This window comes from Taeniopygia guttata, chromosome 11, assembly GCF_048771995.1.
Source record: "Taeniopygia guttata chromosome 11, bTaeGut7.mat, whole genome shotgun sequence".
Lineage (NCBI taxonomy): Eukaryota > Metazoa > Chordata > Aves > Passeriformes > Estrildidae > Taeniopygia > Taeniopygia guttata.
The window spans coordinates 19,720,388-19,743,248 of NC_133036.1; the positions used below are offsets into that span (position 1 = coordinate 19,720,388).

Below are 22,861 nucleotides of genomic sequence, written 5' to 3' on the forward strand. Positions count from 1 at the left end.
AGTGCTGACAGACTTTTAGATTCTGGAAACTTCTACAGTTGAGGATATCAAGAAATCTTCTGAGTGTTGTCATTCCAGTATTGAGGCAACTGAGGTGGTGTTAGAAAACCTATGGAAAGAGATTCATTTCCTTTAAACATAAAGTAAGAAACAGGGAATCCATCAGACTTTATGGACTACATGGAAAGAGCCATAAAACCTTGTTTTTATTAATCTGAGCAGTGAAGATGGTAGTGCACGGGTAAATTTCCCAGTTTAAGAAACACTTAATTTTTCAGCAACTGGATAAGGATTACTTTCTGCAATTGCTTCCTCCCCTTCCAAACTTCAAGCCAAACAAGCACCTGTCAGCATACACTGACTATTCACCCAAATTATTTGAATATGTTAGTTAGTGGCTATATCCTTGTACCGTACAACTTTTACCATCCTGGGTTTCTTGTATTTTTGAAAGCCAAGCTTTCAGTCTCAATAATGTCCTGAAAGAGATAAAAAATAAATTATCCTTTATGTTTGAAAGGAAAACCAGACTGTCAGTGGATAAAATTATAGCATACCAACCTGGCAGCACAGTAACATTATTAATTATTACTTTATATGTAATATGTATTAATTTGAAAAGGGAGAAAAAAAATCCTTGTCGTTCCACCCCTCCTTCAGTCATTACCTACCTCTACTACTAACACATTTTGGAGGAGAGGGAAGGAGAGAGGAGAGGACTTAAATGGCATTTGCAGCAAATTAGACAGGCAAGAAAAGCACACTAAAACTCAGTTACAAGGAAGTTACTGATTTGCAAAGGAAATTGTCACTTCAACTATTGACTTTACTATGGCACTTTCTGAAGAGTCTTTCTGTAAGTATTTATGAAAGCTTAAAATATGGTGATAAAGGCACCTATGTCAGATCTAGATATTGCTCTATGTAAAGCATTAGTATTCTAGAGCCACACTGAATGAGTCAGTTTAGGTTCATTTCTGGGCATTCTGGGATAAAATGGGGAATAGGATCTTTGGGAGCAGTCATTCTGATCACTTCAAGTTTCCACTGTTATCAGTGGGAATTATTCTCTGCTTCAAATCCCAGCATTTTAAATTTAAGTGGCTGGAAGTATGCAGTATCAAAATCTTCATAGAGATGGATTTTCTGGAAGATACACAAGAATAGTTGTTTCCCTTCAAAAGCTGAAGATGGTAATTCATACCTTCCCATTTAGTGCAGACAGTTCCTCTCCAAAAAAAACCAACCTTTTTTTTTGTTTTGTTTTTTGTTTTTTTTTTTTGTGTTTTTTTTCTTTTTTTGTTTTTTTTTTTTCAGAGAATCATTCTAGAAGGAGAAAGAAGAGCTCCATCTCTTCTTTGTATGAAGTCATACAAAGCATGCCCAAAAATGTTATCCTGTATTTGTTTGAAAGGTGTGCTGCTCTTGCTTCTTGCGAGAGGAGGGAGTTTGAGATCTGCCCCTGGCTTTGTCATGTTGGGTATTTGTATATGTTTATTCCAGTGAATGTATAATAGCCACCCTTTAGGGCAGATCAGTAAATCAATTCCTACAGCTGTACAACCCTGAGCATTTCATGCATGCAATTAATAAAACTATAGGTTTGAATGTCCAGCAATTAAAAATTAATTCAACTTCTTTTTCTGTCTCACAGAAAATCTGGGTTTACAATAAACTAGAATACTTCATACAATACAGATGCCTCCATTCTCTGCACACCTGTAACTCAGTCTGATCTACAACAATGATAAAAGTTGCAGGTTGTAGTTTCACACAAATCCAACGTTTTTCCTGAGTTTTTTGCTCACATTGAAATTATCTTAAGGACTTACTTTTGCTTTCTCCTTCAACTCTGGAAAGATATGATTCGTTTATCCTGTGTTGGTAAATAGGCCAACCTCATCGTGCTGTTTTTCAATTGAATCAATTCTGTGTAAAATGTATTTTCTTCCAGTTGTCTTGTAGACATCTTTTTCTGACCTGCACATCCAATTCCTCTGCATTGTTCACATTTAACAAGTTATCATATAATTTCAGAGACAACTGTTCAGCTTTATAAAATATGAAACAACATTAATAGTTAATATTTTATCAATTAGCATTTTAAAAATATTTATTATATTTTAGTATGATGAGGGCCAGCCCCAACAATTTAATGCAAAAACCAATTTTTATAAAACTTAGGTTAATATATAAATGTTTACACACTTGAAATATAAGCTGCAGTTACAAGAGGTGAGCTTGCAATTACAGTTCCTATAAACTGTTTGCACAATGATGCTGTGAAAAAAAAAAAAAAAAGACTTTTTCACTGACATAACTCTGGGTTCTTGACTAGTACCAGTCTCCGCATTATTTTAAAAAGACAATTCCATATTAATGGACACTACAAATCCCCACACCCCTGACACAAGACTGACACCATGAATGCTTTCAAGCATCAGCACTTCATTATTCCCCAGTGCAGCCTTTTATACCCCTTTGCCCTATGCATAACACCTGTGTGCCCTTTTACCCCCTTGTCATTGCTCAGTGCACTTCAGCATTTCAGTGCTCCTTTTCCCTTAACATGGTCACCTGTTTTACACAGCTGCACCTTACCAGGGGTGAGCTTGCCTGCAGCACTATCTCTATTCTCTTACAATGCATTCTCTCACACACCCCCCAGTCTTACACAAACCTCTCAGTTGTGCTTGCAGCACAGAAATGTAGATACAGGTTTGTTTTTTCCTGATTAGCAATTGCACACCCTCCACGCTCTAGAGATTAGAGGACAAGGTCTCTGTTTCATGGGTGGTATTGTACAGATAATTAATAAAAAATGAAACAGGGGGCCTAAAACTACATCCTGCTTCAGAAAAAAAAAAATCAAGATTTCCTAATATTGGAGATTAATGTAGACACAGTGGTTTGAGGCTTGATTGTCTCCTGGTTTATTCTCTCCCTCTAGTGGTACATCCCCAGGAAGAGAGTATCCACTGGGTATTAAATGACAGTGTTCATATTTTCCACACAATTATAAATGGGAAAGCTTTAAGAAATGGCCCTACATGGAGAAGTTTCACAAATGCATTTTTTGCAACACTGTTGGAATTTTTCCTTCTCTTTTTTTCTGCCTAAGTCAGTTCTTGATAACAAATAAACAACTTTCTGTGCAGGAAACAAACATCTTTTGGAGTACACAGAATCACAAAGCAGCTGCAGTTAAAATCACTTGGGGAATCAGCAGAACACAGAGATGGAAACAATCACTGTCATTTTAAAAGCAGCAACAGCTAGCCTACTCATTTGTTTGCAGTTCTGCAGCACAAAAGTCGCAGCTTTGATGAGTTCCTCGTCCTGAGATTCTGTCAATAGCTGAATCATAAGTGGCAGACCATTGTTCTGAAGCAGCTCACACTGGTTTTCTTCTAGAACAAGACATGGTAAAGGAAAAGGTTTGATTTCAGCCCCACACACCTTAACCTTAATTTTAGGAGCCAATACTGGCAACTTTCTGCAAGTTTCTGTAGAAAGAGAAGTTTTCATTACAGACCTGAGCGTGCTGCAGTGACAGCAGGAGAGCTTTACATCACACAGGATGATTTGACCAGAACTCAGATTTCTGTAAGAGAACTGAAGGATTGAGACCACTTATTCGATGGAGTTCCAAGCTCATTTAATTGTGGCCTAAAACATTTCAATCATGACTCCTGTATTTCTTCTGTTCCATTACCTGCTCTTGGAGTAGATATGTGACATCCCTGTGAGGCCTGAGATGCAGAAATATCAAAATCTCAAGGTTTATAATGATCAAAATTAAATTAGTAGTTTAATCCTGGTGTAGCCAATCTGTTCCTCCTCATTTATTACATAATTAGCTTAATTTTCATTATGATCTTGTTCACATATGTATTCATATAACTGATAACTTGCTAAACATAGTTCTTTCTTGCTTAAACAATTAAAAAAAAGAAATTAAAAAATTAAACATTGTTGGAACCCTGGATGCTGAGAATTTTAAACTTTCTGTGCTGAAAGGCACAGACCCACAAGAGAGCACTGCATTTGACCTGAGGCTGTGGAAAACACGTTAAAAATTGATTAACAGTACTGGAATTAGTGGGTATGTAGTTGGTTAGAAGTGTGTAATATCACAGGGTGGAAAACTTAGAGTTTGGGGATTTAGAATATAGAAATAAATATGAAGCAAGATGGAAGTTTTAGGGTGGAGACAGGTTGCTCTTTACTTTCTTCTTCCTTCTTCTTCATGTGTTTGGGTGATGTTTTGTAATTGGACAGAAAAGTCCACATTGCAGGCTTAGAGGGATCAGTTATTGGGTTAAAGGGGAAAATAATCTAGGCTTCATTTCTTAATTGGATTGTTTAGTCTTAAAAGACTTTGTAGCAAGAGATAGTTAGCCATTTTGTGCCTTGCTAATGAAAGACTGCACAACTCATGGTTGTGAGACTATTTCACTGATATGAAATAATAAACACCCGAGTGTGAACATGAAATACCCTCTCAAGTGCCTTCAATACCAATCTCGCGAAACCCATAAAACATTTTTTATTTTGATAGTGTTGACTTTTAAAGTTAAAACTCTTTTTGTGTTGGTTTAATCATCTTTCTAGTCAAAAGACATTTTCCATTAAGTCTTGTTTCACTAATTCTTCCTGAAAAAATGTCTGCTAAAATAAATTTATGACCTATTGAGCTAATTATTGGACATGATATTGGCACTCAGAGGATGAAAATCAACCAGAATGTTTGAACATAAGATCTTTTTCTTGTTAATCTAAACATACATGAGAAAAACCAGAAGTACAAATTAACTTCCCTTTCTCTTTGCTTGCGCTGCCACAACATACTAACTGAAGTGCTGTATTTGTACCAGATATACCCGGGCAAGCCCCGAGGAAGGTGACAAAAACATTTCAGGGCTACCTACTGCATCTGTGTCTTAAAGACCAGTGCTCTTACATGGCTTTTACAAATATTACTGGCCTTGTAAGCAGTGGACAGAAGCTGTATGTGCTAAGGACCATGAAAAAGAGAGCTCAGGACAACTCATTTGCTGTGTCTGGATTGCAGTAGCTTTCAGGTCTGGACTAATTATTCCCTGTGACCCCTAAGCCCAGCTCTGAATTCTTGCATGATTAGTCTACTTTTTCAAAGCTACTAAAGACACTTCCTGCTAACAAGCTTTAAAATTTAAGGATGGAACATTACAGAAAACTTCTTGTCCGAATATTGACATTGTATTGTTTAATAGAACTCTCTCTCGCATTCCAGTCTTGATGAAGTGACACCACTGGAGGAGTCAGTGTATGAGAATTTAGGAGAAGCTGACAGACAGGAAAAAGAAAAAGCAAATCTTACCACAATCTTCAGTACAGTGTCCAATTGTTAGAATAATACTGATTTTTTCCCCTGTGCTCAGTGTCTCATTGGACAGCAGCTTCAGCAGCTCTGACACAGTGTGATACTTTGCCAAGACAACACCCATGGCAGCTGTTTGTTAAAATAATTGGAAGGAAAATAAAGCCGATCATGAGTGTACAGGAATTATCCAAGGATAAAATGCTGGGGTTTGAGGGAACTCTACAAACCCCTCAAAGCCCTGGGCCTGCTCAGCCCTGCCCTGCTCCACCTTTACCAGCTCAGATTACCCCATCCCCCTGTGCTGCTCCCAAATCCAGCCCTGCCCATCCTCCCGGCCTGTGTGCTCCCCGGAGATGAGGCAGAAGATCTGATGAATGAGGGCTTTGCACTGTGCAAGCTTTGGAGATCCCTGCTGAGTTTCTCCACGTCCTTTATCAGCTCCAGCACGGAGCCAGAGAGATTTGGATCAGCTTTGACACACTGAGTATCTGCCATAAAAAGAGCAGGGGGCAAGCCCTTCCTGGCACTGCTAGTCCATCCATGCTGAGGCCCAGTCCTGTCACACCCAACTGATCTGAAACTACCCTCAGAACTGGGGCAGGTTTATGCTTTTAAACGTTTGTGAACTTCCATTTGAAGCTCTTATGGCACAAGTGTGAGATACAGCAACCATGGCCACAGCACAGGCTCGTTAGGGTCCCAGGTTTCTGCAAACCTTCTGTGGAATACACAAGACCTCATCAGGAGAGCAGTACCCAGCCAGCAAACCAGAGCACAGTGTGCTGTGCAGAAACACCACATTTGTGCAGCTCCACCTCTGAATTACTAAAGCTTCCTAAGGCTACACAATTTATTATTCAGGCATAGGCCTAACTCCAGGATCCAAACTGACTGGCCAAATCCAGGCCCAGAGCTCAGCTTTACTTACCCAGCACAAGCTGTAGCATCTTATTTTTAATTTTCAGTAAGGTTTAAATTTCACTGTATTCATTTTAGCAACAATGGGACAGTAATCCACCTCAGATGAACTGACACCTTTGAATTTTAAAAAATACTGCAACATCCATCACTTTGATGTACAGAACTTAACTGCCTTTAAGCATTCATTTCTATAACTTTGCCACCAGCACAAGACTTTAAAAATTGCATTTTTAAATTACCATAGATAAAACTGTCTTTCCACTCACAGTTATTAGCAATGCAGGCATCCAGAGTTTTTATTACTACCACTGCAAGTTTCATGCTGGAGTGACTCAAACAGGAATCATGCATAAGCTCAAGAAGAACTTTGGCTAATGTATCCAATCCTCCGATAGAAGCAAAATATTTCTGCACATATGCTTAGTGGAAAAAAGAAAAAATGTGATTTGAGTGACAGAGTTTGCAAATTCTTTTAGCATTTCACCAAGTACGTCCATCAGAGTTTTTCTGTGCTAGTCATTACATTTCTTATATACATCAATCTCAAGAAATGTAGTAACTGCATATAAAACAGTCACAGGAAAAGATGACCCTAATATGTGCACACAAATGGCAAACATCATGCCTGAGTTCTCCCTAAGTCATTGCTTTCAGTCACGTAATGAGGACTTTAATTTAGACACACTTTGAATCCGAACAGCTCCAGTTTTACTGACCCTATGAAGTGTGACCAGATGGTGGCTGTTTGTGGACTTGAGCACAGCGTAGTGTAAGTAAAGATGGTGGAATACAGTGGTCAGAGTAAAAGCTGGAAGAACAGCAAATGACTTTGTAGAGATTGACAAGAAAGAAAAAAACATTTAGCTCTCTAATTAAACCTCCTTTTATCAAATGCAGAAGTGTGTAAAACTTCAGCTGCACTTACAGTTATTTGCAACTGTGAGACCAAGAAACGAGCAAATGGGACGAACTATCTCGGGTTCCGTGCAACTCTCGAGCCACTCTTTGGCATAGGGAAAAACCGAACAGCAAATGTTTTGATTATCTTCTGGAAAAGTAAAAACAAATTACCCCAAATCAAAAGGCAATGAAGTGAAACTTCAGCTGAACTGTAAAAATGAAAGCAAGGTGTTACCAATTTGGAGAATATCTTTGAAGTTCTTTCACAATTTTCAGAGCAACACATACCGTTCTGGGGGTTGTTGACACAGGCACAGAGAGTGCTGCACACTGAGGACCAGAGCTGATAGCAGGGATCAGTGTTTTCATCTGACACATTCTTCTCAGAGGTGGAGAGAGTTGTTCTGTTAAGGACAATGCACACAAGTCCCAGATAGCCAAGGAAACATAGCTGCCAACCAGTCCATTATTTGTCTGTTTGAATTTCAACCCTGTTTACCTGAATAACTGCAGCAGCAGGCTGATGCAGCCTGTATCTCTGACATAGGTTTGCCCATTTCCTAAGAGAATACACACAAGACTCCAGAGACAAATGCAATTGCAGACAAAATCTTAACATCAAGATTAGTTTACATACATGCATTCCCTTTCCTAAGCACATATCCTCCCCAGAAGGAAATACTAAATCATATCAACATATTGGTAAATAACCTTTCTATGTCTCTCTCTTTCTATACACTCTCAGAAATTATGGGTTTCCATTGGCAAACTGTATTTTTAGAACTAAACCACGTTCTGCTGTTTAAGGAAATCCCAGTGAGCAATGACCTACTGCAACAATTCAGGTTCAGGTACATGCAAACATTCATCTTTATAAACTAACTTCACCAAAACATTACTTATTGCATGTTCCAAATTTTGTACTGCAGATTGGAAAACAGAAAAGGATTGTTGTTGTAACACAGGAAAAAACCCAACTTACTATTATTTGAAACCAGTACTAAGATGACATAAACAGACATTCTTTTCAAGTTCACACCAGAATCCTTTTTAATTAAAAATAAAATGAGGTCTTCAAACAATGCAGAAGTACACAAAGTCTGTTGACAATACACTGAAAACAGAAAGTGAAAACCATTAAGTCCTAAAGTAAGCCACTCATAATCCTAAATGATTAAGTCTCAGTTGTGGCCAGTATGTGGGGAGTGGAGACAGGGCAGGACTATGAAGTGACTGAGGGCTTCCCCCTGCAGTGAGCTCTACACCAACCAGGACCCTGCAAGCTTTGCAACAATCCAGGAGTCACTGAACACTTGCTGCTGAGGGAGAGGGGGAGTGCAGGTGTCTGGAAACTTGAAGACACCCTGCGTGCACAAGTCAACAAGGCACTGATCAAATCTGGGGATGGACAGGGCAACTGGCACACCTTCATTGCCCTTGCTCCAACTGACAATCTTGTAGTCTCATTCTGTGAGACCAAAAGAAAATGGAGACAAGGCACGAGCACAAGCAATGACAGGGGCCATGGTGCACTCAGAAATACAAACAATATTATTTTTACTACCATTACTCTCTATGATAATCCCCAATGTAAATAAAGCTGCTTCCTTTACGATGCAATGAGCACTCGACTTGGCAAGGTCATTTATAAACATCAAACCACCAATTTCTCGAAAGTATTTGCTCGCTTCACCTACAAGAGGAAAAAAGAACAGAAACTTTTGCTTTGGTTTCTCTGCAAAATGAAAGGCTTCTAAGATTTTCCAACATCTCCAACCTTATGTCCTTTGGACATTTTTACAGGGCCCACCAGTTTCTTAGCATACATGGTGAACAGAAATGACTGCATTGTTTCTAAGGAAAAGCCTTCCTTCCTTACTGTTTTGTTGGCAAATGGAATAGATAGTGATCAAAGCCTCCTTCTGAGACAGAGGGCAGTCCATCTGATATTTAAGGCATTCAAGCAGTAAGTTCAGATCTGTTTTCACGTCTAGGAGCAAACACAAAAACCTTCATTAAATTTGTTATATCTTCTATATGTTAATCTAGTCAGTATTAGAACAAACCTGTCCAAAATGTAGTATGCACATGTATTTCAAAAAAGGGGGAAAAGGGAGTCAAAATGGAGCTACATCACTTCTATTCAGCCACAAACAACAAACCAAGAAGTATTTCTGTCTATAGTTTGTTAGTTGAGCGTGATTTCCTTTGCAGAGTAACAGCCTCCTTTTAACATTTCTGGCCTTTATTTACTAGTAACTCTTAGTAAGTCTGATGTCAACTACTAAGTAGTAAATTCACAATTGCAAGATGCATTAGGTGTAAATAATACACAGCCATTAAAATATTCAGAGTGCAAATACAGTTGAAAATCTATGGAGTAGTAAGGAAAGAGCCCAAGAGCACAAGGCTGCTCCGTGGTACTGAGTTACAGGAGACACAAATCATGCACCACAGCAGCAGAGCCCTCAGTCAGGTGGTTGGAGACGTAACACAAAATATCCTCATACAACCCTAGGTGGGTAAACAGACTTGGAAAATATGCTTCTGAGTCTTTGGGGTATAATTAAAAGACTTATTTGATAATTATTTATAACAGCGACAGAAGGTATTGTTTATTGTAAACCTTTACAAGGTTTGGGGGTTTTTAGAGAAGTTAAAATACAATAAAAATGTGGATAAATATTAGCAAATAAAAAAAATGACTTTATGGTGGTGTGCTTTACTATGTGTGTAGGTTTGTCACTTGATTTACCCTTTGCATATCCAATACAGTATCCAAAATGTGGCAACTAGGAAAAAGCACATTTTCCCAACTGCTCACCACCCCACAACAGGTCTGTCACAGTCTACTAAAACTTTGTAAAACTGATGCAGACTATCATGACAAGTTATATTAGGTATCTTACCACACTGATTTATCTGCACCTTTTGAGTGTTCATTTTTGATTTATCTCTGTTCTTGTTCTACAACAGCAAGGAAAAAGTGTTTTCAGTTCTGATCAGATTAGCAGTGTTATGCTAATAATGATAATATATGCAGTGTAAATGACATCATTCTTCTAAAATGCACTTTTTCCAGTTTTCTGCTTTTACTCTGGCATCTCACACACACAGTTTCATGTATTCTTGTATGGCAAAGTTTTCCTTTGGAATTGCAGTATTTTAGAATAACCCTGCATTTCTAACTACCAGGTTATCATGTGAAAGTGGACATTCTGCAGAAATCAGCTAATTCCATGTTACCATTGAGGGGCACTGTCAGTAAAGAATATCCCCTGCTCTGTGTCGCTGATCACAACAAAGCTGATCCAATTTTCCTTACAAGAGTGGCCAACTTTGCCATCAGCCAACAACTGGCACTAAGACCAAGTAATGTTACTTAGGGCGTGAACACTAGAAAACACTCAGCCTCCTGCCGCTCAAGGAGCCACTAAACCATCAGCATTGTTCTGCCAGTACTGATCAAACCAAAGGCTATGATCACAGAGACATAGTCCTGACAGGGAGAACTCATTTAAACTCACCAAAGACATTGTCACATTACATGAACCATGTAACCCACAAAACCCCACAGCATTGATTCTTCACAAACCCAACGTGGCAGCCTCTGAGAGCAGAGCAGCAGAGTGACATTCAGCTTTGGAGGCAGAAAGATGCTCCCTCAAACACGCCCCAAGTCCCAAACACAGAAGGTTGATGCAAGCATCACAGTAACCTATTACAATTTCTCAAAAAATTACTTAGTTCAGGTAGAAACTTTAAATCAGCGCCGAATCCAGCTTAATAATGGATTTGTTTTCCTTCTCAAAGTGGAGCAAAGGCTCAAAGCAGAATCATTGTCATCTTAACGAAGACGGCCAGCCCTGCTTTCTCTTCAGAGTTACTGATCGCCCCCATAGAATTGAGAGAGTTCATCTCCCTGCAGCCTTTCAGAAGTGAGAACAGACATGCATTTCATTTTCCTGCAAATCCAACCCTGCCACAACAAGGAAAAGCTTGTGAGCCTTCCTCACCTCTTTTTGTCACCTGCCACCACTCCACCAGCCTAAGAAAAAACGAAAACCACCCAAACAAAAGGAAGGCTGTAAAAATGAGTTCACTCTGGAGCTAATTGCATTTCAGAAGAGTTTAATTTAATACATGTTTATACAATTATACAATTTAGGAAGCACAAAGGGTTTAAAACTGTATCTATACAAGGACACATCCTGGCCTCACCTGGATCTTTTTTACTTTTGCAACCTGCAAAGGTACACAAAATAGTATTTATAAGCCAGCCTACATTAATTAGATGCAAATAGCTCACCCTCTGTTGCTGCATCACAGGGCAAGGTGGAAAGACAGGAAAAGAAATTTGCTTCAAAAAACATCGCACTAATGTCGCATGTAATTCTCCATCAGTTATGGAAAACAACCCAGTAACATCGCTTCAAACCTCAGAAACCACTGCTGGAGAAGTGCAGATCTGTCTGTGTGCTCAGCAGCCCTAGAGCACATGGCTGGCACGGTCAGTAGACCAGCCAGCCTCGGCGGGACTTATCCTTGGAAACCCAGGGACCAAATCCCAGAGGGGAGAAGTGCGGGTTGTTGGCGTCCTGTGGAAACCAAACCCCACAGCAGCAGCTGAGGCCGTGAGGACGCTGCGCTGTGCAACAGGACTTGGGAGTGTCCTGGCCTGTTTCATCTCCCTGCACCCTCCTCCCTCAGATGAGCCCTGTGTGATTTACAGCTCATTATCAGAGCTCCACTCTGAAGTCTTAGCAACCACTCCAGATCAGCCCAAATATAAAAGGGAAAGAACATATAAAAGATTTAAAATAAAAAGGGGCGGGGGGGGGGAGGCAACAGTCTAAAGATAAATCAGCAGCTGCATTCTTCTGTGGGAGGGCTGGGGAGTCCCGAGGCGGGAAATGGGGCACAGCTCAGGTACCTGCGATCCGGCGGCGCGGGCGGCTCCGGGCACACCCCAAGGCGAGGCGGGCGCTCAGTGCCGAGCGCTGCCCGGCTGAGGGGTGGGACCTGCGGGCTGAGGGGTGGGATCTGCGGCCTGAGGGGTGGGACCTGCGGGCTGAGGGATGGGATCTGCGGGCTGAGGGGTGGGACCTGCGGGCTGAGGGGTGGGATCTGCGGGCTGAGGGATGGGACCTGCGGGCTGAGGGGTGGGATGGCCGGGCTGAGGGATGGGATGGCCGGGCTGAGGGATGAGATAGCCGGACTGACGGATGGGATCTGCGGGCTGAGGGATGGGATGGCCGGGCTGAGGGGTGGGATCCCGCGGATCTGAGGGCAGCCCCCGGCCCGGCCCCTCAGGTGACGCCGCAGCCGCAGCGCCGCCCGAGCGCCTCCGGGCGCGGCAGCCTCGGACTGGGACAGCTCTGAGCATTCCCTCAGCCAGGCGGGAAGCGCTTGGAATTGCAGAACCGTCAGGGGTGAAAGAAATCTTTAAGATCATCCAGTTCAACGTCAGCCCAGCACTGCCACTGCAAACCCAAAACCATTTCCCGGTGTCAGATCCAGAGGCCTGTTTAACACCTCCAGGGATGGCAACTCCACCACTTCCCTGGGCATCCTATTCCCAGGCCTGAACGCCTGAACAGTGAAAAATTGTTTTTCTAAAATGTAACCTGAATTTCCTCTCAATGTGAGGCCACTTCCTCTGGTTCTCACTGCAGGCCCAGCAGAAGAGAGTGGCCTCACCTCACTGCACGCTCCTGTCAGGGAGTGGGAGGGAGCGGTGAGGTCCCTCGCTCTTCTCCAGACTGAACAAACCCAGCTCCTTCAGCTACTCCTCATGGGACATGTTTTCTAGACCCTTTGTGAGCCCTGCTGCCCTTCTCTAGGCACGCTCAGCCCCTCAATGTCCTTTTTCACCAGGGCCCAGAGCTGGGCACAGCACTCGAGGTGTGGCCTCAGCAATGCCCAGCGCAGAGGGGCAGGCACTGCCCTGGTCCTGCTGCCCACCCTGCTGCTGGTACAGGCCGGGTGCCATTGGCCTCTTGCCCCCTTGGGCACGCTTTGGCTCACACTGAGGTGGCTGGTGACCTGCAGGATGTGCCACTTGGCCTTGTGGAACCTCACACCCTTGTCCTTGGCCCATTGATTGAGTCTGTCCAAGTCTCACTGCAGAAGCCTTCGTGTCCTGCAGCAGATCCACACTCCCACCCAACTGGGCATCTGCAGATTTACTGAGGGTGCTCTCAATCCCCACCCCCAGATCATCAATAAAGATGTTAACCAGGATCAGCCCCAAAACTGGAAAACACATTTCAATGCAGCTCAATTTGCATACTCTGCAGTTGGAGGCTGCAATGCCCCCACAACAGAAAGAGCTGCCATCCCTTGGCATTGGCCACACACACAGGTGCAGGAAAAAAACCTTTTACTAGGTGAATATGGCTGACAGAACTGAGCTTTCAGGCACACACTCCCTTTCCCTAACTACCCTGAACTCATTGAAAGGTATTTCACCTTCCAGCTCTTTGCACCATTGGATCCTCAGACCATCAGAGCTCCACCAGCCTCTCTCATCCTTTGCGTCTTCTCCTCACTCAAGCTGATGAGCAGCTTTTATAAGAAAAAATGCAGTTCTACTGCCGACAAGGTGATCCAATTTGTAAATGCAACTTTGCCTGCCAAAAAAAGCTACTGCCTTTTTCTTTCAGAAATGAGTCATCAGAAGTAATGAAAATGTGTTGCATTTTAAACCAAAGAGGAAAAGAAAGGAAAGCACTCACAGAGGATTCAGCAAAGGCAATATGGCTTATCCGGTTGGCTGCTCATTTATTGCAGCCCTTTGCTACTTTACCATTTGTCTTCTTTGGAGATTGTGCTCAGATAATTCAGTGATGGGCACAACATAAATTAAATCATAGCTGATCATGAAATAATACAACTTAGGAACAGTTAAATAGATTGTGAAGTATTTACATCATGGTGATGACAGTTATCACATAGAGACTAAAAGAAGCCCTTTTAACAAAACTTAATTTATATCCTTGTTCCTCAAGCTCTACTATCCATTTGTTTGGCTAATGTAGTATGATGTAAAAATATCGTTCAGTATCTTGTACTGTTTATACTTTCTAGCACTTCTGTTGTGTTTTCTAAAAACTCTGACTATTTTTTAGTTTGAAAAAAAATACATATTATTTTGGTAGAAACATTGCAGTTCTGTGTTTCCTTTTGGTACTTGTCGAAGACCACCCTAGGTTGCGGGCTGGCTTCGTGTGGTGGAAAAACTTCTCCTCCAACCCATGCTTCCAAAGAAAGGCTCAGCAGCCTGTTGTTGTTTGGTCTCATGGTTGTTTATTACAAGTGATCCAAAAGATTTTCTTCTGGGGCTGCTGCGGTTTGCTCAGCAGCTCAGGCAGAGGCACACACACACCCTGACACCCTCTCTGTCTCCCGTCGTCTTCTCTCTCCCCGCCCAGGGCTGCTGCTGTCTTTTATATGGTACATTACATGTTACATGTTTACAGTTTTTCCCCAATACCTACTACCTATATTAAATGGTGATTTTCTACTCTAAACCAGTCTGTGAGTGCCAACATCACCAAAAACATGGAGGGAAGGAAGAAGAAAGAGGAGGGACAGGACCGGCCAAAATCCCTCCATCTTAAAACCTGTGACCTCCATCTACAAAACTAAAACCCCCCTGTAAAAGCATTAAAACCCCCCTGTACAGCACTAAAAAATTCTTCCCTCTACTTTGTAGCTACTTCTACTATAATATCTAAACTTTTGTGACTTCTTGTTCTTCCTGCAAGGTTGGTAAATCATTCCATGGCTCAAACTCAAAATCACAGCTGTTTCCAGGTGCCTGCCAGGGTCTCAAATGCTTCTGACCGTGGCCTGGAACCTCCAAAAATGTCTGAGGGACATTTTGAGTTCCCTCAGGTACTCAGCTGAAGAAATAAAGAAAAAAAAAAAAAAAAAAAAAAAAAAAAAAAAAAAAGAGCAGAAAATTTGCAGAGGTGGACAGTAGCTCACAAGGAGCAAAGTTAGAGGAGATGAGTACATTGCTACTGCCACTGCTTAAGAGCATCTCTCACAAAAAGCAGACTGGCTACATTGTCCCAGCTCCATCATTTCAACTCTCCATGACTTGTTTTCTGCTTTGTTAAGCTGAGTTGAGCCATTTTTACCTAATATGAATAATAACTGTAATACATACTTACAGTTCTCTTGTATTACTGCACCAGCACTGGGTGCCCTTAGAATATTTTAGAGTATTGCAATGCCATCCTTTAATTTAAACAAGTTCAAAATATTATTTGTAGCTTATTCTTTAATTTGTAGCAAAAGTAAAAAAATTACTGCACATGGTCAGTAACTGAACTGTTATGTGTATGGGATGCACATGATGATTTAAGTACTGCTTCATTCTGTGTGACTCCAGGCTTTGAGGAAGAGTAATCCCACTTGGCATTTTGACTCAGTTTGGTCTCAGTAATTATGGATCCAGAGTAACTTGTTAGAAGCTTGTGAAAAAGCGTCTCTGAAGTTTACAGCAGAGCTGAAGTGTACAGAAGGATGAGAATTCAATTAATAATTCAATTAATACTAAGTTTGAAAAGCATATACAGTTATTCTACTGGCCATGTGCAATTGTTACCCACTGTTACAGTACAGTGCACAATATCACCAGGAAAATTGTGAATGTAATCTTCAGAACGATCTAGTAACACATTTTCTTTTTGATCAAAGTTATGTTCTACAAATTACCAAGCTCTTTTGCCTTTTTGAGGCACTTGTTTTTTCATGTTAAGTATTTACATGTATAATTCAGGTGGTTCCTGAATCTGCTTGAGGAACCCAAAACGAGCTTTTAGGTTTTCGAAGATAAGGTCTGTTTTGCCTAATTCTGAAGCTGCAGTCCAAGAGAAGTGACAGAAAGGTAGCTGCTCTGGGAGCAGGGATGCTTCTAGCTTGAATTTAAACCTGAAGGCATTGTACCAATTTACAGCTCTTAAGAGCTCTGTCGCTGCACAGAATTTCCATAGGCATTACAAGTCTCTTTCAACAAAGAATTCTCCTTCCCCCCACAATATCTTGATGCAGCTTTCTGTACCACCCTGATTATGCCCTCTGTGATGGGCCTTCTGCAGAAAGGCGAAGGATACTCTTTAGCGTAATTGTGTTTTCTTGGAGTGTTTTGTCGCTATTGAGTGAGAAACAACACAGACTCTCCAGAAGGCTGGTTTGCACAAAGCACGAATCTTTACTATGGATCCTCTTTTTATACATTGTTCTGATACAGATAGACCTGGTTGGTCAATTAATCAATACATTTTGCCCGATTGGCTAATTAACAAGATGCCTTTCTTATAAACAATCTTTGAGAAAAACAAGGAAACAGAGAGTAGGAAAACACCACCTGCAGCTTGTTTATGATAATAAGCTATCATTGTTTCTCTTCAACTCCCTAAAGTCTCTCAGACCGATTCTGGGAAAATTTGTCTCGTTTTCTTTCTTTCTGACCAGGCTGTCACATCCACAGTGTTTAATCACGGTCTATTAATATTCTCTTTTCCTCAGTTCCATAGCTACTTACTACTTTCTAACTCATTGATTTTAATAAACCAACTAAGCATGCTGCTGTATTCTCTTCTATTCTCCCTGTATTCTTTTCTACCCTCCCTATGGAGGAAAAAAAATTACCCATAAAACCTATATGCAACAACTGCCTCAATCCAGTGAAACGTAAGAGGAAACAATTGACCAAAGAGCAGAAATCCCCAAACATGTCACATCAGATCACAAAGAAGCTAATGGGACAGAGCCATGTGGTTGGAGCATTTGTATTCCACTCTGTATTATCAATTTACTGATGCTAAGTATTTCAGCAGATAACTTCCAGGGCTTCCAGAACTGTCTTAGTGGCTGTGATCATAAAATTACTCATCAGTGGCAAGTGAACAAGAAAAGCCTCTAGGAACAAGGGCATTTCTGAGGCTCTTGCTGGTCGTTTTTGTTTTTGTTTTTGTTTTTGTTTTTTGAGGCTGACTTCCTCTGCCTTCCAGAAGGAGATGTCTCTCACTACCAAGTAGAGGCTGGCCAGAGCTAAGAAGCTGAGTCTGCCTCAGATTGTCCAGCCTCAAGACAAGCATGAGATCTCCCATCACAAGGTAGCCTTTCCCTGCCCTTGCTGTTTGATGCGATATTTGAGGAGGGTGCCAAAAGAGAAGCTTGACTTGAGCCTGCTCAGTGTGGTCCAGCTGCTGTTTGCCCAGTGTGGGCTGGGCAGATGTACTCACCCAGAGTCTGTATTTCACTGGGGATCAGTGTAAGATTTTCCTTCATGAACCTTCCTCCCAGCAGCTGACCAGCTCTCCCTGCTCTCTCTTGCTTCTCCTTGTAGCTCTCGGCACCTGTCCCAAAGCAGAGCTCAATTCAACCTTGCCCACCAGAGGTGGTGTTTCAGAACTACACTCCTGGTGAGGTCTGTGCAGGGTGCCGGTGGTTCTGAGGAACAGGGACAAGGTAAGTGCCAGGATGTGGAGGTTTAACACTGTGCTGGAAGAGGAGAGCAGAGAAGGGTGGTTAAGGATTGCCGTGTCCTCACCCCAACCACAGATCCCAAATCCACTCAGCCAAAGGGCGAGTAGGGCAGCAAGAAGCACTCCCCGCTGGACCCAGATGGGCTTTAGGGAGTGCCTCTGTGGGTCCCGAGGCATAGCTGACCCCACTGGCGAATGACAGAGAATCTCTTGCCAGGGGTAGAAATCCAAAGCTTTATTGAAGCTCCAAAGATCCCAACTGCACCTGAACATAGCCTGCTGACAAGAGCACCAGAGAGGTGCAAACAACAGATTAAATACAGAGAGGGAGGAGAAACGACTAGCAATGGGAGAACAATAGGGAGAGTGGCTCTTGTACAAACTGACAAACAGAGTATCCAATGAGAGAGGAACAGGGGAGGGGCCCCAGGCCCTCATCCAATCACCCGACGCCCTGGATAGAAGCTTCCAGATGTAAGGGAAGGGATGTCGAGTGACAGACAAGGCACCTGGGTGGAGACAGGGAAATGACTTGGCACTTTTAGGGTGATGGACACATGAGGAGAAGAGAGAAAACTAGGGACAAAACAAAGGGGCACAGGGGGTACAAAGGGATAAACCATTTTAAAATTGAAACACAGTAAAAAATACAATAAAGTATAAAAACACAATTCCACAAAGGATGGCAACAGAGCATGTCCACCTGTCTCCACAAGTGGCAAAACCATCATTCCATGTCTTTCCCGCAAGTTCCTCAGCTGGTGAAGGTCACCTTGGAGAGCTCACCTTATTTCTGGCTGGTGGGCCCCTGTGGTGTATACCGCAAGGTGCCACTGGGCTGCCACGGCGGGGTTTGATGGTGGAGTGCCACGCCAATCCCTGAAGAAGCTGTCCTGAAAAGGACTGCCCAGGTGCACAGGCACGTCTCCCAGCCCGGCTGGTGATTTTCAGCTCTTAGTGGGGCGACGTGGAGCAAGAGACTAGAGCGCTGTGTGGCCTTTACTGAGTGCAGGGGCACCTCTGTGAAGGGCCACTGACAGCCAGCTCCCCAAACACAGAGGGAATGGGGTATTTATAGGGAAAGGCATGGGTGGGGAAAACACAGGAGCGAATCAGGTGTAACTTAGGAGGTGGGATGAGAGAAGCTGAGCCAATGAGTAACAAAGTGTTACCATGTAAGGCGCAAGGCACTTTGGGTGTGAGCACTTCTCACCATAACTTCGAAGTCAGTGGTTTAAGGACTGGCTCTCCAAGGGAGGGCCATAACCCTTTCACCAGTGGGCCTTTCGGCCCCAACACCGGGCCACTATACGACTGTCTGCATCCTTTTCACCCCTGGGCAAAACAAGGTGAGTCTGGAGGTCCCAAGAGATTGATGTCTTCAGTGGAACATGAACCTGTAAGGCTGGATTCAGGGCATCTGGCCTGTGTTTTGAAGACTTCTGCTGGTTTTGGTGGAGTTGCACTGGATCTAGAACTGGGAGATACTCTTTGCCCATGCAGAAGATGGGGATAAATGCTCTGTGCTGAGACAGTTTATTTTATTGCAGGATTATTTCCACCAGCTTGTCTGTACCACCAAAAGGGAAGAGTTCATTGTGCCAATTTGGGCCATTGGTGCCCGAGCTATCTTGGACTTCCCTGACCAGCTGGACTTCCCAGTGTTTCCAATCAAGTACAGCAGCCAGAAGACTCTGCTGGTTCGCAATGTCAGTAACCAGGCAGCTCGTTACCAGCTGAGCACCCAGAGGTGAGGCAGTCCAAAACACCTTTGGGTGATAACAGGGCTGGGAAAGAGCAACAAAAGGAACCAGAGCATCGCAGCTGCTGCCCTGCAGCCTGGCTGGAAATGGGCAGGATGTGTGTGGTTTGCTGTTGCCTCTCATGTTTTAAGCAGGATGCAGCCTTTGAGCTTTCTCTGTCCCAGATTTCCTCCAGGGTGCTGGAACATGTTAGTAGCTGGCTCGCACCCTCCTGAGCACAAGCAGCTTCTGAAATGCTTACTCACCACTGTCAGCCAAATAGACCCATTCTCTGGGAGGCCACAGGCACGTGGCTTTCCAGTGGTGCTCTCATGAGATGTCTCATGTCAGCTGTGCTGTGGACAGCCTGTGTTGTCCTGTCAGTCTCAGAAGACAAATCAGAGTTTCTCCTGTTGGCTGAACTGGAGAGGATAATGCATTTTTGACACCGTATCTGCAAGGAAACCGGTTCAGTTGGCTGGTGGTGAATTGAGGGTTACTTAATCCCAGAGGTCTTGTTGTAGGAGCTGAGGTCAGGAATGCAGCACAGACCTGCTGTCTAAGCTGAGGCAGCTGAGTGGCTTCGATTTTTTCCCTGGCAAATCTGAGGTCAAAAGGCAAATTGACTTTTCTTCTGTGAAATGTGAAGGTCTGAGAGGACCTTCCACCAAAGCCTGCTGAAACTATTTAAAGCACACAGTCCCTGTGCAGCACAGTCAGGGGAAACCACGGCTGAAACTGCTGTCGGTCCAGCAGGTAGCCTGGGTGCTGATGAAAAAGGAATATTTACAGATGATATGGGAAGGGTATGGCTACCTTCTGCTGGAAGGAACAATTGGGAAAAATGCATTGCCAAATGCAAACACAGTTCCAGAGCACAGCCTGTTAATTGGAGGAAAGATTGTAGCAAAAAGCCTCTTGTAAATGGAAAAGATTCTGGTGGATTCTCAGATGACACAGGTTGTTGTTGCTCTTGAGAAGAAATGTCATGAGTTCTATTGTCTTTCCGTTGGTGTTATTCCTGAAACTGTGGCAGATGAGTGTCTTTGGAAATCTGTTCATTATTAATGATATGAAAAAAACATTGTGATTTGGCTGTTCTGTCATTGGATGACGCTGTCGCCGCACCTGCTGGGTGTGGCTGCTGGCCAGGTCATGTCAACCTAACCGAAGGGTCTGGGGTTGGTGTTAGAAACATTGGAGAAGTTTGGGAAATGCCTTGTGTTGCACTGGTTTCAAAAGGTGACTGATTGAATCTCATTTCAGGGTGAATGTTGAGGTCCAATCCCTCAGCATTGCCGCAGGGTATTTGATGCAATGAGTGTGCTTGTAAAAAGTTGTTTGCTTTGGCTGCTGTGGTTTCTGGGCACTGCTGTGTATTTGTTGTTAATTTTTGGATGTGCACTGCAGTTGAACCATGTGACTGCAGACTCACCAATGCTGTGGAAAAATCGCAGCATCGCTGCTCTGCCACTGCCACAATGCAGTTCTGTTGTTTGCCCGCTACTGCTGATGGAAGGAAATGGTGCGTCGCTCGCACCTGCTGTGGAGAGACGGTGACCAAAGGGAATCCCTGCCCTGGCTCTGTTCAGCCCCCATCTGCACTGGCATGAGGGTGCGGAGAGGAGCATCTCTGGTGAAGTCACACCCCACTTCTGCCTGCCTTGGCATGGCTGTGCCTCTTTCTTGCTCGCCCCCTTCTCGCTCACGCCTGGTATCTGCTGTGCCGAGCTCTTGCCTGGCATTTGCCTCTCCAACCCCAGCGCCCTCATTCTCAGCTACTCCTGCGTTCGCCATCACTCTTGCAAACACATGCACAGCCTGGATTCGCCCCCTCTCTGTGTCACCCTGGGGATGTGGGAAGGAATGCCCCCGCCTTGACCGCGCCCCGCCTGCACCGGCTCTGGCATGGGAACGCCTCGGGAACACCTCCTTCCTGCAGCCAGGCCTGGCGCTGCCCCGGTCCCGTTCTGGGTCGCTCCCTTTGGGCTCCATGGCAGCACCAGCTCCCAGCACGGTTCCGCGCTCCGCTGAACCATCAGCACATGCTCACTGTGTTCTTACGCTCCCGCCACCGCCGCCGTGCGTGACCCTGACGCGGCCAGCACGGTTCCCGAGGCCATGCCCGCCTTTATTGTGCCCGCGACCTCGCCTGGTTCCATTTCCGCGTTCCCCATGTGCCCTCCGAGCCTCCCCGTGGCGGCACCTGCCGCCGCTGTGGCCCCGGCCGCTCCAGCCGCTCCGGCCCCCGCGGCCCCTCCTGCCGCCCCAGACCCCGCGCCCATCATTACGGACGCAGCCACGCGTCTTTCACCGCGGCACCGCGCACCCCGCGGTGTGCCCGGCCGGCCCCGCACTGTACCCGCGGTGCCGCGGCCCCGGAAAGGCAACTCCCACCCTTCCCCGCGACCCCCGGGGCTATGGAGCCCATCTGCACCCCTGCTGCTCCCGGCGCTGTCTCTGCCCCTCCGCCTGTTTCCCTGTGAAGAGGGGTGAAAGGTGTTCTGCCGCCAGGGTAAAGTTTCTCCTTGGTCTTTGTAAATCAGGCAAACATGCCTCAAAAAGCATCAGGGTGTGGAGTCCCAATGGGTGGTGACCATTCCCCCCGCCCTCTTTTTGACGGGGTTAATTCCGCCCCCCCTTCCTTGGTAGGGGCCCTCACCGTTCTGTTGGCTTGATGGTACCCCTCCCCTCTCTGCCCCGGGGGGAGTAACTGCTGCATGCTAATAGCTATGAGCAGTCCCCAGGTTCCCTTTAAAGTTGCCTCCAGCACATTTCCCGGATCTTGAACCTTCAAGGTCATTTTATCTTCTGGGGTAAGTGTTCTTGATTTTGACTAGTGTTACCACTAACTGTGTGTCATCTGCAAACTCGATCCGGAGAGATCTCAAATGAGGAAGTTCCCGGCGCCCTGGGTCTTCCTCCTTTCCAGGTCGAATTTGAGGCAACTCATCTCTGCAGAGATTTAAGCTATCTGTTCAGGAATCCTTCTCTGGCTGTGCTCCTCTCCTCGGTCTGGGATTTGGCATCTAGTTCGTGCCCTTATGGAAATCGGGCCCTTTCGTGATCAGGCTGGGTCAATGCCAGGTGGTCGATGGTCTGGGCTCGAGTCCTCCGGGCTTGTGGCCCCTCAGACTACACACCCAAATTGACGCCAATTATGTCAGTATCTGTAATATTTAAATGATACTGAGATTGTAGAAAGTCTCTGTCTTTCAGCCCTGCTGCCAAAGAAGAAGTCATAAATCGTCTGTGCTGGTTTTCAAGGTTGTTTATTCTTGCTTATCTAGAACATGTTCTGCTGCCCTGCCACAGGTCTGTCTTGCAGGACAGTGTGCGGGGCTCTGCCCCTCAGTGGGATGTTGTGTGTCTCAGATTCAGTCAAAGAAAGAAACGGAGAGTTTCTAGGCAGGCAAAAGCCTGGGAAAGAG

General features: G+C 44.3%; 1 protein-coding gene across 1 annotated transcript; it reads right to left on the reverse strand.

Annotated features, from left to right (window-relative positions):
• Positions 1–1,867: 1,867 nt before the first annotated feature.
• Positions 1,868–21,592, reverse strand: LOC115496815 (telomere repeats-binding bouquet formation protein 1). The gene is given in 14 exon segments (XM_072934529.1): positions 1,868–1,941; positions 1,943–2,051; positions 3,285–3,410; positions 5,363–5,494; positions 6,553–6,705; positions 7,212–7,334; positions 7,475–7,590; positions 7,686–7,746; positions 8,169–8,300; positions 8,751–8,879; positions 9,066–9,176; positions 11,203–11,234; positions 12,120–12,629; positions 21,495–21,592. Coding segments are annotated over 14 exon segments (1,902 nt in total). The 3' UTR covers positions 1,868–1,871.
• Positions 21,593–22,861: the final 1,269 nt, after the last annotated feature.